Source organism: Fundulus heteroclitus, chromosome 8, assembly GCF_011125445.2.
Source record: "Fundulus heteroclitus isolate FHET01 chromosome 8, MU-UCD_Fhet_4.1, whole genome shotgun sequence".
NCBI classification, from domain to species: domain Eukaryota; kingdom Metazoa; phylum Chordata; class Actinopteri; order Cyprinodontiformes; family Fundulidae; genus Fundulus; species Fundulus heteroclitus.
The window spans coordinates 612981-627842 of record NC_046368.1 but is presented as its reverse complement, the minus strand read 5'-3'; the positions used below and the strand labels follow the sequence as shown (position 1 = coordinate 627842).

Below are 14862 nucleotides of genomic sequence, written 5' to 3'. Positions count from 1 at the left end.
AAAATATCATGACAGTTTCGTCCAATTTAAAATGCAAAAACAAAATAAGGTATGTGAAGGGTGCTGAGAAGAAATTTTATAAAGTTTGGAAACCATTTTTTATTTTCTTTGACACTAGTTTTGGAGTAGGTTGTTTACTGACATTTTTATTTTATTTAATAAATGATTCTGGTTGGTCTAGTTGAGTATTTCTTTTCCATGTTTGTTTTTTGCTTGTTTACATTTTCAATGTGTGCCTTTAAAGTGACAGGGTTAGAAAACTATCCTTGTGAATTGGAAAAGTAAAAACATTCTCAGTATCAATCAGTATGGAGATCTTTTGCTGGATCACATTAGTCTTGAGCCAGCATCTGCCCCAAGATCTTTTGATCAGCTCCATCACTTAGTGGCAGTGGGGGGCTGTTAGATGTGTCCTGTGGGGCATGGTGGCTGATTTGAGGGGGGTGCCTGGGTCTTGGGGGTCTGGGGGTGCCTGTAGTGGGTTTGGTACCCTAAATGTTAGGGTTGGGGTGGGCTGAATTAAAAAAAAATTCCTTGGTTGGGTGGGGGGTGGGAAGGGGTCCTCTGCCTCCGTTTGCATTTAGACATTGAGGGTTCTGGGTAGGGTGCATGGGGGCGCTAGCCACTGCTACCTTCTGGAGGGGGGTAGGCCCGTGCTGGGCACCCCCTTTTTGGCCCTCCCAGTTTTAAGCAAATTTGATAACATCCAACAACACGATATTTTGTTAAGCTGTTCTCTGATTGCCATCCGAAGGAGCGGGCCACCTGGTCAGGGTCTGGGCTGGGGGTGGGCATTGGGTCCCGGAGGTCGGCTGTGGCTGGGCCTGGCACTTTTGCCCTCCCCTGGAATATGATGGTAGGGCCTAGATATGGAGGACAGGGTGTGGGGGAGGTAGCACCTCAGGGTTTGTGGGGTGGGCTCTGGTTGGTTGGCCCATTCAGATCACGTTGGCCCCATTTCCATTTGGTTGGGCTCATGGGTCGTTTGGGCAGGGATCGTGGTTGGGGGTTAGGACTGGAGTATGGACCATATAGGTCGGGTTGTGGTGGTCATCTCAGGTCTCCACTAAGTGTGGAGCCCATATTCCCCCCTCCGCCCGACCTGCTCTCCTCCGTTGGCTGGCGCCTTGACCTGCTGGCGCATTGGTGGCCCTTGATGTCCGGGGCTGGGTGCTTTGGCTCTGTTGGGGGCCCTGCCAGGGCAGAGCATCCTTGGGCCTCGGGTCTCTGGGCCCATGGCTGGATCTGCTCTGCCGTAGTTGGCTGCCGGCAGAGCCCACGGACTCGTTCTTGTGGCTCGTGGGGGTTTTGGCGTTGTGCCTGATGGGGGCGGGGGTTTCCCGGGGCTCCTCTCTGCTCTTCCCTGGGAATGCAGCCAGCTTTCCCTGTGTTGGTCCCTTTTGGGCACCTTTGCTCGGGGGGTCCCTTCGGGCATCTGGGGTTCTGGTTCCCCTGGCTTCTGCCTCAGTGCTCTGAGGGGCGGGTCTTTGGCTCCTCACAACCACTATTGAGCATTTTTCTTATGGATAAACTTACATACACAAGTGCACACTCACAAACACCTACAGGCCTTTACAGATTCACTTCTATACAGAACATCCCTAGTATTATCTTTAGCTGTCACTTTATACATTTTGTATTAAATAATACTGTATATTCTTCAGTGATGGTATCAAGGCGTTGGTTGTTTGTACCTATAATACTTTATCATTTGGTTTTGGGGTTCTTTTTTATATCTATCTTTGCAGGAGTAGAAGCAGACTCAGAGGATGTTATATTGCTCTCTCCCTTTCCTCTCTTCTTTTTCTTTCACCCTTTTCCCTTTTAGCATTTTGTCTCATCTGTTTCTCTCCTTTTTTCCTCTTCTACCTTCCTGTTTCTGTGTCCATTGAAAATGAAATAGTCCCAGCATAAAATCTAACAAAGCTTCTTGCATATATAAATCAAGTGGAGCACTATAGTGAAAGCAGTAAGGCTCCACTTGTAAAATATTGGGCTCTTTTTGTCATTAAGACATCAATTCTTAATGCTATGTTGCCAGAAGGGACACACAAATAAATTAATAAATAAAGTGACGGGGTTAATCCACGTTTGTTGTTTTGGGGTGAGTGGGTTTTCTTTTGTTTTGTAAAAGTTCAATAAATATATTAAGCAGTAAAAACAAACATACAGTGTCTTGGAAAAGTATTTAACTCACCTCTAACATATTTCATGTTTTGTTGACTCATCACCTAAAATTCAAATGAAAATTGTTTGAAAGTTTGCTCTATTTCATTTTCAGAACATGCCAACAACAAAGATGTATTTTTTTTTTCATTGAGAAGCAAACAACAAATAGGACAAAATAACCAAAAACTTCACTTTTCATAAGTATTCACTGTTGCAGTGGAATAGTAGCAGCAGGTCCAAGATAAGTTGGAGGGCAAACTGAATCTGATGATGTTTCTTAACTACAACAGTTTAAGTAGAAAATTAACATTCAAAGGCAACACTAAACAAATAGGTTTTTATTTGAGTAAATGAACAACGGCACTGGTTTAAAGATTTCACCCTAATTCCTTTAGGATCCGAAGCTGTCGCCTTGTGTTCGGAGAAGAAACAGGAAGTGCAGCATCACACACACACACGCACACACACACACACACACACACACGCACACACACACACACACACACACACACACACACACACACACACATAAGCAGACCACATAACATTTAATAGCGATTTACATAAACTACCTCTCCTTATTGGTCTGAACTTAGAATAAACTGTTGGGTGACAAACACAAGTCATTGCATCTTGTATGTAAACTTCAAATACCACACATAACTCTATGTAGTACGCTTTTTGCATATGTTGCAAAAAGCATACTTTTTGCAACATATGCAAAAAGTCTCTAAATTGCAAACAAAAGGCTAACAAGCTGTGCTTTACAAGCATACTTTACATACACAAGTGCACTCTCTCAAACACTTCAGCAGCCTTCTTGGTTAGCTTAGTTTCTTCTATGAGTTTCTTCTATGTGGTAATTAGAAACCAGCCAGTGTGTGCTTATACAAAAAGGTGTCATATAACTATAGGAACATCTTTGCAAACAAATGTCAACTAAATCTAGAAAACAGAACAGTATCAAGTGCATTTAGACAATTGAGCCAGCCCTTTTTTTTCTACGTTCAAATCTGCCATTTCTTCCTTGTGAGTCCGTCACCAATGAATTTTAGTGCTGCCAAAGTTGTAGAGAGAGACGATTTCCACCTCGGTTTCTACTTTCCATCTGAAGTTAAAAGAACAAACAAGTCAACACCGGTAGGAGATATTTATGAAATCCTCCTTACATATAGATTTTACTGATATTTCTGCTTCCGAGTGTCTTTTGAACATGTATCATGTTAAATTATTATCTATTCTTTTCCTGAATAACTGGTAAAACTTTTAAATGTATTTTATTTAACTGAGCATACTGGTGACTGAAATACATTTTGCAGGGTTAGAAAATTATGCATTATTGTAATGTGTTCTTTTAAAGTACATACATTGCCACGGCAAAAATATTCACGAACACTAACTGTCTGCCAATTTGTCATGTAATGAAAAACAATTTATTTTGTTCAGATTTTAGGAGACCAACACAAATTAGTACATGATGTGGAGATGGAGGACTTTTCCGAGATAAATTTTATATCTTAAATGTGTGGCTTGTATTTAGGCCTCTTTCTCTCTGATAATTCTGAATAAAATCAGTCACCAGATTTGTAAAGAGAGTATCTTGATTAATCTCGGCATAAATGCATTTATAAATTCTGTTTTGTAAAGACCTGAGAGGTTTGTTAGAACAAACGGCATCATTAAGACTTTATTTCGGAAAGAAATTAGGTATGCGGGATATTTTTAGGAGTATCGGGTTAAAATAAAGTGAACGCAATGAAAAGCATTACTCCAGATAGACTGAACAGAATTGCTGACAACACACGGTAGAATTTTGTTTTTCAGGAGTTTTAAAAAACATTTCTTCACATTTTTGCAGAAGTTTGTGCTTGTAGAGATCCGTGAAAAAAACAAACATTGCAGTTTGTGATTGTAAAGTGAGAAAATGTGAAAACGTCTGAGATGTATGGAGAGTTTCTCATGGTTTCTCGTGGTACCCTTTCAGATTTAAAACTGGGATTCTTCTTCATAACAGGAAAGTGACGGTGCTAAAAAGATGGACGTCAGATCCATAAAGAATCAAATCCTCTTCTGCACCCTGTTTGTTTTGCTTCTCTTCTACTATGGCCTCTTCTACTATGGCCTCTTCTACTATGGTTGGATGCGAGGAGCAGAATTCCCTACTTTCAATTATTCAAGCAGCACTAACGTGACCATCCTAATCTGGTACTGGCCTTTCGGGGATACGCTCTCCCTAACGGGGGATGTGTGCTGGGACCTCTACAAAATACCAAGATGTAGACTGGTGGACCAGCATTCCTCGTTCCCCTCAGCTGATGTGGTGGTGTTCCACAACAGAGAACTGATACAGGGAAGTCAGAAACTGCCCACCGACCTCCAACGACCACAGGGCCAGAGGTGGGCCTGGATGTCCCTGGAGTCTCCTGCTCATAATGGAAACTTACAGAAGTTTGCAAACATCTTCAACATGACTATATCCTACAGGAGGGATGCTGATGTGACCACACCTTATGGGCAGCTTCTACCTGTGGAGTCCGAAGGTAACCTGCTGGAGGAAAGCCACATGAATAAGACCTCTCTGGTCTGTTGGGTGGTCAGCAACTATATGAACCACCACAAACGGACCCAAGTGTACAACGAGCTGAAAGCCATAGTTCCTGTGGATGTTTACGGGCGTTGGAGTCAAAAGCCGCTCTCCTCTGACGATCTCTTACCAACAATCTCTCGTTGCTACTTTTATTTGGCGTTTGAGAACTCAGTGGCAAAGGATTATATTACAGAGAAGCTGTGGAAGAATGCTTACCAAGGAGGGGCTGTACCTGTTGTACTGGGCCCCCCGATAAGTGACTACAACGCTGTGGCTCCAACTCATTCTTTTATCCATGTCAATGAATTTGCATCAGTTCAAAAGCTGGGAGAGTACCTTCAAAGACTTGCAAAGGACAGGAAGCAATACGAGGAATATTTTAACTGGAAAAAACACTGGAAAGTGAAGGTTCATGGAGACTGGCGAGAATCAATGTGCAAGATCTGTTTACAGTACAACAAATTACCTCAGCACAAGGTTTATTCTGATCTAGAGGCCTGGGACAAGAATGCTTAATCTCAGCCATGATTATTTGTGTTTATTCGTTTTGCTGGTTACTTCAGACATGGCCATATTTGTTTCATAACCTCGTTTCTGTTCAATCCTTGAAGTTTTCCATATTTACTGTGAATACAATGCATTGATTTTGATATTCAGATTAGAACCATCATTATGAAAAAAGGGGAACAACTGTAGCTTGTGAAAGCGAGTGACTAAGCAGCATCATAATGACGTTTAAATGAGCATATGTGAGAGTGAGTTGAGCAAATCCACCGTGTTTTAGGCATGCACTGTGTTAGCTCTGCTATTTCTTATTTATAAACAAAAAATAAAATCCTTTAATAAAATAAAATGGCCAATATGAAATGTATTAAAAAAAGACATACAAAAGTACCCCCGCCCCCAAGCAAAACCTACAATTAAAATGCATTACTTCAAAGTTTGAGTGTAGGGGTCTCTGCAGTACCTAAGAGGGAGTTTCTTAGATGTGGGGCGGTGTTAGCTTAAGACATGATTGGTCCGATTAATTTTTGTGGACGGGGTTTATGTCACCCGTGATTGGTTATGGCAAGGTAAGGCAAGGCAAATTTATTTAGACTATGCAAAGTGCTTTACATGATTAAAACATAGGAAAATAAAACAGAATAAAAGCAAGTAGGAATAAAATGTAGAAATAAGATAGAACATGGGAAAATAGAAACTAAAAGCAAACATTAAAAACACCTGGACTAAAAAAGTTGAACTAATAATGTTTCAGTAAAACAGTTTAACTAGAACAGTCGAAGGCAATCCTAAACAAATGTGTTTTTAATCTTGATTTAAAGGAACTCAGGCTTTCCGCACTTTTACAGTTTTCTGGAAGTTTGTTCCAAATAAGTGGAGCATAGGAACTAAATGCTGCTTCTCTGTGTTTGGTTCTGGTTCTGGTTCTGGTTCTGCAGAGCAGGCTGGAGCCAGAAGACCTTAATGGTCTGGATGGTTGATACACTGATAACAAGTCTGTGATGTATTTAGGTGCTAAGCCATTCAGGGATTTATAGACTAACAGAAGTATTTTAAGGTCTATTCTCTGAGATACAGGGAGCCAGTGTAGTGACTTTAGAACTGAGGTGATGTCCTCTACTTTCTTAGTCTTAGTGAGGACGCAGGCAGCAGCATTCTGGATCAGCTGTAGCTGTCTGATCCACTTTTTAGGAAGAACTGTGAAAACACCTTTGCAGTAATCTATTCGACTAAAAATAAACACATGGATTAGTTTTTTCCAGATCCTGCTGAGACATTAGTCCTTTGATCCTGGAAATGTTCTTCAGGCGATAGAAAACCGACCTTGTAATTGTCTTTAGATGCTTTTGGAGGTTCAGGTCTGAGTCCACCACTACTCCCAGATTTTGGGCCTGATCGGTGGTTACTAGATGAAGCCGCTGAAGCTGTGTGCTAACTTTTGACCTCTCCTGTATTGGTCCAAAGAGTATTACTTCAGTTTTGTTTTTATTCAGTTGAAGAAAGTTTTGGCACATCCCATGCATTGATTTCTTCTAGGCATTTACTCAGTGCCTGAACTGGTTCATAGTCACCTGGTGACATGGTGATGTAGAGCTGTGTGTCGTCTGCATAGTTATGGTAGCTGATGTTGTTATTTTTTATTATCTGGGCTAGAGGGAGCATGTAGATATTGAAAAGGAGGGAACCCAGGATGGACCCTTGGGGAACCCCACATGTAATTGTTGTCGTTGGGGATGTAAAGTTACCTAATGACTGTGGTGAGCACGGAAACCTGATTAGAAAAGATCAAAATGGCTGGTCATTGTTAAGAAGGTGTTGGAGGCCTTGGCCCTCGACCTGTCATCATTTGCTGCATCTCTCTCCCCCTCTCTCATACCCCCTTTCCTGTCAGCCTACTGTACAAAACATTTTACCACTAGTGCTGTAAAAACCTCAATAAACGGAGAAGGTGTTTAATTGTTGAAACACAGCTTTTTCAATAATCTTACTGATAAAGGGGAGGTTTGAGATGGACCTGTAGTGTAGCTTGTCTAATCTGTTCTTTTGTTCTTTTGGAACAAAAAAAAATATTGACTTTAGCATGCATAGTCCCATGAAATTACATTCTATTTATTTATAACTGGTCATTTTCTATTGGGAAGTCATTGTTTGCCTTCCCATTTGTTGCATGGTCAGACCTTGGTGGGAACTTTGGGTATTCTCCTGGTAAGTTTTGCAACTCACTTAAAATGTTTTGCTGTTGTGGATAATCTTAGTTATTGTGAAAATTAAGCTTCAGATAGTATATAAATGGACCCTTCCCAGATTAATGGGCAGCAGCAGGCACCCTAAAAGGGTTCAGTTAGGGAATCTAGATAAGAACTATGAAGAACAGAAAAGTTCTATCTGCCACCTTACGTTCCCCTTTTAAATTCTGCTTTGTTATAACGGGAATTAAAATCCCTGCATGTGCTGTTGACTGGAAGACAACCCAGACGACAGCACTCAATGTACATACAGAGTACGTATAGGGTTACCCAACTTTGACATCATGTTCCCACCGCTTCATGAAAAGAGAACTTAGTTCGCATTTCTGAAGATAAAATAGCTTAGCTTCCCGATTCCCACAGACTTCCCCTCATCAGTTCAGATGTCACCATGATGCCAGTTTGAGCATTCGCCACCCCCCAATCTGTGTGTTTCACCAGTTAGTCACCACCAAACATGACAAGGGTAAAGCAATTTTTTTTCAAAAAACCCTCTTCAAAAATAAAAGCTTTTAAAGTCTTACTCTTTTTTGTTTACAGGATCTTGTGTCTCACACACTGGGTGGAATTATCATGTAAGGTATTAATGGGAAGGAAACCTATTTTGTTCATCTTTAACTAATATCTGTCATTTCTCACATATTGTTTATATCCGACCCAGGGACCACAGATGTGCAGGCTTTAATTCTCCTCTCCAATACTTTGGTTGACTTGTGGCCTGTTAAAGTGCTTTATAAAAGGTTTGATTCTGTTGTAAGGTAGCCTTTTGGCCAATTCTGTCAGCTATTTTATGGCCATCAATACCTATTGTATCTTTTGAATAAATTACATTACAACACAATATGTGCTGAAGTGATTTTTTTTTTACTGCTAATATTTGCTTTCTTTTAGCATTTACAAGAACAGACAGTACCTATATTTGTTTAAATTGTCATGTAAAATATAACCAGCGGTGCACGGTGTCCACTTTAACAGAGGATTTGTTGAAATTTCCTACTTACCTTCATGAAATGACTGAATATGCTTCTAATGTCACGCAACCCAGTGGCTAAATTCAAAGAGGAAGCGACTGAAACCGCAGCACACTCACAGGCTAAAACGTGTTTAGCTGGCTGCTGCACCGTTTTGTCTAAGTCCCATTCCCTTTTTAACACTATACTTCATTTGTGGCATCAAAGAACACAACCTCTCCACGGGAGGGCGTCACAACCACTTGTGTTGCTTCAGGCCATCCTCTTGCTTAGCCAACTGCTCAAAGGGGGAAAAATGTTATCAGAATCACTCAAATTTGGAACAAGTCTTAAATTACACACCAATTAGCTTGGTGGTAGTTCATTTAACCATTTTTCTTCTGGATTTTTTGTGACACTGGTGACTTTTTTCCTCAAAGTATGAAGACATGCTGGTTTGATAGAGGGTGGAAGACATGCGGTTAAGGTCCTCAGGCCGGAACAGAACCCGGGTCAGCCACATGGAGAACTAAAGTCTCCATACATGGGTCTTGCTCACCACTCCTGCGCCATCGGAGCATGCGACCCATTTAACCATTTTTCAAAGGTTAAATGAATTCTGCCTATTTAAAGTGCTGCTATGCTTATTACTCTTCTAAAGCAGCATGTTTTGGACTAAAAGGAGTCCAAAAATCATGATACTCAGGACTTTACCTTTGCCCTTTTAAGGTGAGTTTTAAAACTTAATTGAATATATATATATATATATATATATTTTTGTTTAGGTTAGGAACTTACTACCAAAACATAAACCTTGTCGGAGTTTCATCGTCTTGTTGCTCTACACATCTAAACAGAACTCCAACCCAGGCTTGTTGCATCAGGGGCCCGTTCTTCGTACGTGGCTAACTCAGTTAGCTGGATTTGATTGTTGACGATTTGGCATGATCTTGGATCGTTTGGTTCTTCGAAACTCATCCTGGACTTGTCATAGCAACCTGTACGCAAATTTAAACCGGCTTATTTAATGTAAACAGGATTAGATCTCAGCTTTATAAGCGGAGGAGATAGGGAAGTCTGTCCAGCCAGTGCACTTGGACCACCTAGTGGCAGAGGACGGGACAGAATTGTGGAACACCATTTTTTTTAAACGTTTAATAAAAGACGAAACAAATAATGCTTAGTTCCTGTAGTTTTATTTATTTAAACAATTCTTTATAAAAGAAAAGACAGCAAGTCATCTTTTGCCTGCAATAAGAGATAGTTATGTAAAGTCAGCAATTCTACTGTCAAATGGTGTATTAGAACTTACTCTGAAGGTCCTTTTGAAGCAACTCGATCTCTAGTGCAATGTTTCTATTTTTCAAGTTGTGGAGTTCAATTTCTCCTCTTAATTTGTTTTTTTTCCAGGTCAAAATTAAAAAAATTTTGTTGAAGAAGCCGTTTATATAGGGAACGTATGGCACCCCGTGTCATTTTGTATGGGAAAGAAAAAAAAAAAAAAAAAAAAAAAAAAAAAAAAAAAAAAAAAAGGGGTGAAACATGCCTCATGCAACAAAAGTAAAAATAACCCTATTTTTTTCAGCCTTTTTCTTGGTGGCTGTTAGACAAACATCATTTAACAGTGGCTTTAAAAAAAAAAAAAAAAAGGAAGTTGCTTTTTTTAAAATACATTAGAATAATTAAAGGCTACCATTTTGTAGAATATTCTTGTACTTCACTTTTTTCGCCATGTTCTAGGCTCTGACATAAAACAAAATATGAAATTATTAAAATGCAAAAATACATACTGTAGAATGTGATAGAAACATCTACCATGGACAGTATACACATTAATTTGTCTGCTGCTTTTTGCCAGCTCTCTCTCCTGGCTTTAGCAGACTTTGAGGTGTTATCTGTCGTTTTAATTAATGACTCAAATTCGGCATAACCTTCCATTAAAAGCTCGTGTTCTGCTTGGGAGAAAAACTGTGGGTGTTCTTTGGCCATGCTGAAAAGCCAATAGCAGCGTTGCTGATCATTGTTTCTACTATCAATACATTTCCCCTTTTAAAGCGACGCATGAACGTGCAGTTGTCTCAGATAACTCAATCCAGCCATACTAATCATAAACAACAGGTGTGTTGGATAAACCCAATTAGCCGGATCATGATTAGCCGGATGAAATCATCTTGGATGTGTCATTTGATCTCGGATGTTTTAAGCAACGTACGAAGAACGGACCCCTGGTCTGGAGTATCAACTTTTGATCTTTATGATCCGTGGATGCATGGCATCAAAACCATTACAAATAGAGATCCAAGCAAAAAAATAAAACCATTCCCTGAATCGGCATGCTGGTGTGTTTTGCTGAGTTTTCCTACAAATAATAGACCAAATTGTTGATAAATGACAATTTAAGCAACCAACAAGGTAAAAGGCCACCAATTTTGAGAAAAGTGGAGGTGACTGATGAGAGCTCAAAGCCTCCTTTTCCCTTATAAAATATCCATCACAGGTTTAAAGAGAAAAGCTAACCAAATGTCAACATGAGATTTTATCCTTTTTGCTCCCTAAGCCATCCAACATACCTGTAATTTAGTATCTCCAAATAAACAGCAAAACACAACAGGTTTTTGATGTGTTGGAAAAAGATTTACTGGAAGTAAAAGACAATTCATTGCATGTACAAACATTTAAGAAAAAAAAAAGAAGCAGTTTGACTTTAAATGTATTTTTTGGGGGGGAGAGTGTTGTGGGATGATTTTTTTTTACCTCACTGCCACAATTCAATATATTAGAATTATTTGTCAATAAATTCACATTAAAAGCTAACAGCTAGAGCAAACATTAAAAAAATGTACTGACATCAGGGCTTTGACTTAACAAGGGAAAAGAGATACAAAGCAATTCAGCCTTTTTTTCCCCAGTGTCGTCACAATTCATTGGCACTAAAGGTCTTGATGCATGGGATTAAAGCAAAGAACATTGAAATGCAATTAAAAAGAAGCGTACTTTTAAAAAAAAAAAACAAGTGTGATGAGACACTTCTTCCCTCTAAAATCTCTGTAATATTAGCTTTTAATATGTGCAACCATGAATCGTAATAAATGTTTGATGGTGAAGATTGCGGGTGTGTGCAAAAGCAGCCATTTCCAGATGAAGTATTGCACAAATATAGACATGACTTAAAAACATTTTGAGGTTAAGCCTACTCCCTGGGCTCAGCAGTACTAAAAGGTTTTAACTGTAACCTCACTTCACATCCGTACCAAAAACTGGAGTACAAATCTGCAAAACTGAGGGCTTAAATTATCCACAAAGAGGGAAAAGAAAGGCACGGTCATCGTAAAAAATTCATAGATTAAGGCCTATCGAACTTGTTTGGTTTTTTTTCCACAGTCAAAAAGTCATGTTTGCTGCGTTTCCCCCCATGATCCAGTCAACTGGATCCGGATTCCCATTTTGAGCTCAGGTGGGGTTTCGGTGGATGCTTGAGACGGGAAAGTGTGGTCTGGTTGGGAGACTACCCACCCGTTTATCCGGTCAGGTGACCAACCAGTCCAGGGTGGAGCGCCTGTTTCAGGACGTCGGGTCGGTGGAGCGGGGGCATGTAGAGGGTGGGAGGAGGTGCTCCGGTGTAGCTGGAGGATGGGTAGGCTTGGTTTTGGATGGGGGAAGGGGCCATGTTCAAAGGTGAAGGGCTCTGCTCGTAGTACTGGCCTTCACACTCCTCGTCCAGCGGCAGCGCCAGACGTTTGCCCTTCTGTCTTCGGTTGCAGAACCAAACGCGCACCACCTGCCGCAGCAAACAGCCAACATTAGAACCCACCGAGGCTTAGAAATCTTTGACGCAAAAAAAAAAAAAACGATCGTCTTCCTACACTTACGTCTCTTTCCAGGCCCAGATCGTCCGAGATCTGCGTTATTTCCTGAGTGTTGGGCTTGGGACATTTGATGAAGTAGGCCTCCAGAGCAGAGCGCACCGCTCCCTCCAGACTGGTCCTCCGCTTTCTCTTTCTGGTGTCGACGAACACTCGCTCAATCTTGTACATCTGAGAGGGGGGGGGGGAACAAACGTGTCAAGACTGTTGATTGCAGATATATTTGAAAAAAAATTATCTGTTCAGATGCCGGTTGGTGTAACCTACATCAGGGGTGCCCCGAGTCCAGTCCTCAAGACTTTTGGATGCATCCCCTCTCCAACACACCTGAATTTTAGAAGACATGTCTCATTACCAGGTCTCTCAACAACACAGTGATGATTGAATCCAGCCATATGCTTCAGGTGTGTTGGGGAAGTGATGCATCTAAAAGATGTTGGATAGTAACTTTCCAGGGCTGGACTTTGGGCACCCCAGCAACCTACTTCATGCATCCAAGCCATCATTCGTGTGACGACCAACACAGATGGGTTCTCCCCACACAAGGCGGCGCATCACAAGAGCAGATGGCTTTGATTCATGTTTGCTCAGCAGGAAGTTTAACTACTGTAGGCCTGAAAAGAGGCTCCATCAAGCCCCGGCCATCTTTTGTTTTCGTGCAAACTAGTCGGCAGATGTCGCGCGCCCGCACTCACATCCTGAGGGTTCTCCGAGGTTTCCGCCTCGTCCAGCCATCTCTGCAGAAGAGGTTTCAGCTTGCACATGTTCTTGAAGCTCAGCTGCAGGGCCTCGAAGCGGCAAATGGTTGTCTGGCTGAACATCTTACCTAGACAGACAAAAAAAACAAATCAAGCTTTCAGGAAGGCTCTCGGTTCCAGTTTGAACATTGACCGGAACGCCGCATTAAAAGGCTACCAGTCTCCAAATATGTAATGTTTAGGTTTGCCATTACACTTTATACAAAGAATGGAAACCTACCATAAAGGTTACCAAGAGCAAGGCCAACGTCTGCCTGAGTAAAGCCCAAAGTGATCCGTTTGTGTTTCAGCTCCCTGGCAAACTGCTCCAGCTCTTCAGTGGTGATGTTCTCCTGAGAACCAAAGACATTTTTAACGTTAGACAACTGGACTGCAGGTCCCTTTGGTGTTTTTTTTTTTTAACAGTGCGTCCCATTGACCTACCTCCTCGGAGTCGCTGCAGCCTCCGCTTGAAGACCCGCTGCTCCGCGTGTTGGTGGCCGGGGTCTGCGCCTGCGGCTCCGAGGGAACCTGGTTGTTGGAGCTCACGCTGAAAAACGCGTTGCCCTGGATCCCGTTGCTCGGGGGCGAGGGGGACATCGACGGGGAAGGTGTCGAGGACGCCGAGGGGTTTTGGTTGTTGCTTCCTGGTGGGGTGATGTGAGTGATCCTGGGCCAGAAGGACGGGTTCCAAGCCGGCGGGTAGAAGACTCCGTGGGGCATGCCCGCGGAAGGCGCAAGATTCGGATACTGCTGGACCTTCATCTCGGTCGAATAACCATCTCCGGTGTCCTCTGTCTTGATCTCGGGTAATCTGATTTGCTCCCGAGTCTCGGCTATCTGGGGGCTCAGGTTGGCGGGCTGGGCGGCCGCGGTCACGCCGGGTATCTGGCCGGTGTACTCGGGCGCCGCGAAGGGATACCAGTGCTTTGGCTGCCCAAAGTCCCCAGCCTGCAGCTCCGATCCCCTGAAGTCGCTGCCGACGGGTGGGAAGGGGAGAAACGTCTGCCCGGACGCGGGTGTGATTCCTCCGTAGGCGGGTTTGCGGTAAAGCAGACTCGGGTCTGCCAAAACCCCGTGATCGAACTGGAAAGACGAAGCGTTGGCCGCGCCATCCTGACCCAAAACCTGGTTGCTCCAAGCGCCGGTCCGGCTGAAGTCATAAGGCCGGCTTTGGGTCTCTGGAGTCTGCGATCTGTCAGACATCTTCCCGAACGCGTAAAGTCTGGTTTACCAGCAACTCCCCAATCACTGATTTCTTGAAAAACTTGAATTAGCTTGGTTTAAATCTGTCCATTTGGTTTTAAAAAAGTTTAAACAAATCTCGAAGAAGACAGAAAAAGAAAATCTTCAAGAAGGCCTCAGTTTCCTGAACGTCGCACCATAGTCGCCACTATTTGGCCTTCTCCATTGAAACCCTGTCTTCTCGACCCGCTCCCAGCTGAAATGCTCATCCCTGGACGTGGCTCCACAGGTTTTGCTCATCACAGCTGCGAGGAGACGGAGATCGCCCTCTCTCTCTCTCTTCTCCCATTGGCTGGCGCAAACAATTGCGCACAGCTGATGGCAAATTGGGAATGACCTTGATTCTTCCGCAGGGACGTGGGCGTGCCTTTGGACAATTTAGGGCTCGGTTTTTTTTTTTTTAGAAACTGGCAAATTCTGCATCGGTATGGCATTGATGTAAACATCGTCGATGTAGCTGAAAACTGCAGAAAAATAAATGCATTTACAATGCTAAATATGCTAAATAGACGCGGGTCACCTCCGAGGTGTAGCTACATATCGTAACGCCATAAATTGCTC

At 42.4% G+C, this 14862-nt stretch overlaps 2 protein-coding genes across 3 annotated transcripts; one reads left to right on the top strand and one right to left on the bottom strand.

The window, feature by feature from the left end:
- The first annotated feature begins 4204 nt into the window (after positions 1 to 4204).
- Positions 4205 to 5272, top strand: LOC118564002 (alpha-(1,3)-fucosyltransferase 7-like). Its single transcript, XM_036140684.1, has one exon. It carries the CDS (start codon positions 4205 to 4207, stop codon positions 5270 to 5272), a length of 1068 nt encoding a protein of 355 aa, XP_035996577.1.
- A 5921-nt stretch (positions 5273 to 11193) lies between these two features.
- pou5f3 (POU domain, class 5, transcription factor 3) lies at positions 11194 to 14567 on the bottom strand. 2 transcript variants are annotated; one of them, XM_012871115.3, is made up of 6 exons: positions 13501 to 14567; positions 13298 to 13409; positions 13015 to 13145; positions 12587 to 12646; positions 12326 to 12490; positions 11194 to 12234 (listed from the first exon to the last, which is right to left on the bottom strand). In XM_012871115.3, the coding sequence occupies exons 1-6, from the start codon at positions 14260 to 14262 to the stop codon at positions 11974 to 11976; spliced, it is 1491 nt and encodes a 496-aa protein (XP_012726569.2). In that variant the 5' UTR covers positions 14263 to 14567; the 3' UTR covers positions 11194 to 11973. The 2 variants fall into 2 exon arrangements, with proteins under 2 accessions (XP_012726569.2, XP_012726570.2); XM_012871116.3 differs by lacking the exon at positions 12587 to 12646 and having other exon boundaries at positions 13501 to 14564.
- Between the last annotated feature and the right edge of the window lie 295 nt (positions 14568 to 14862).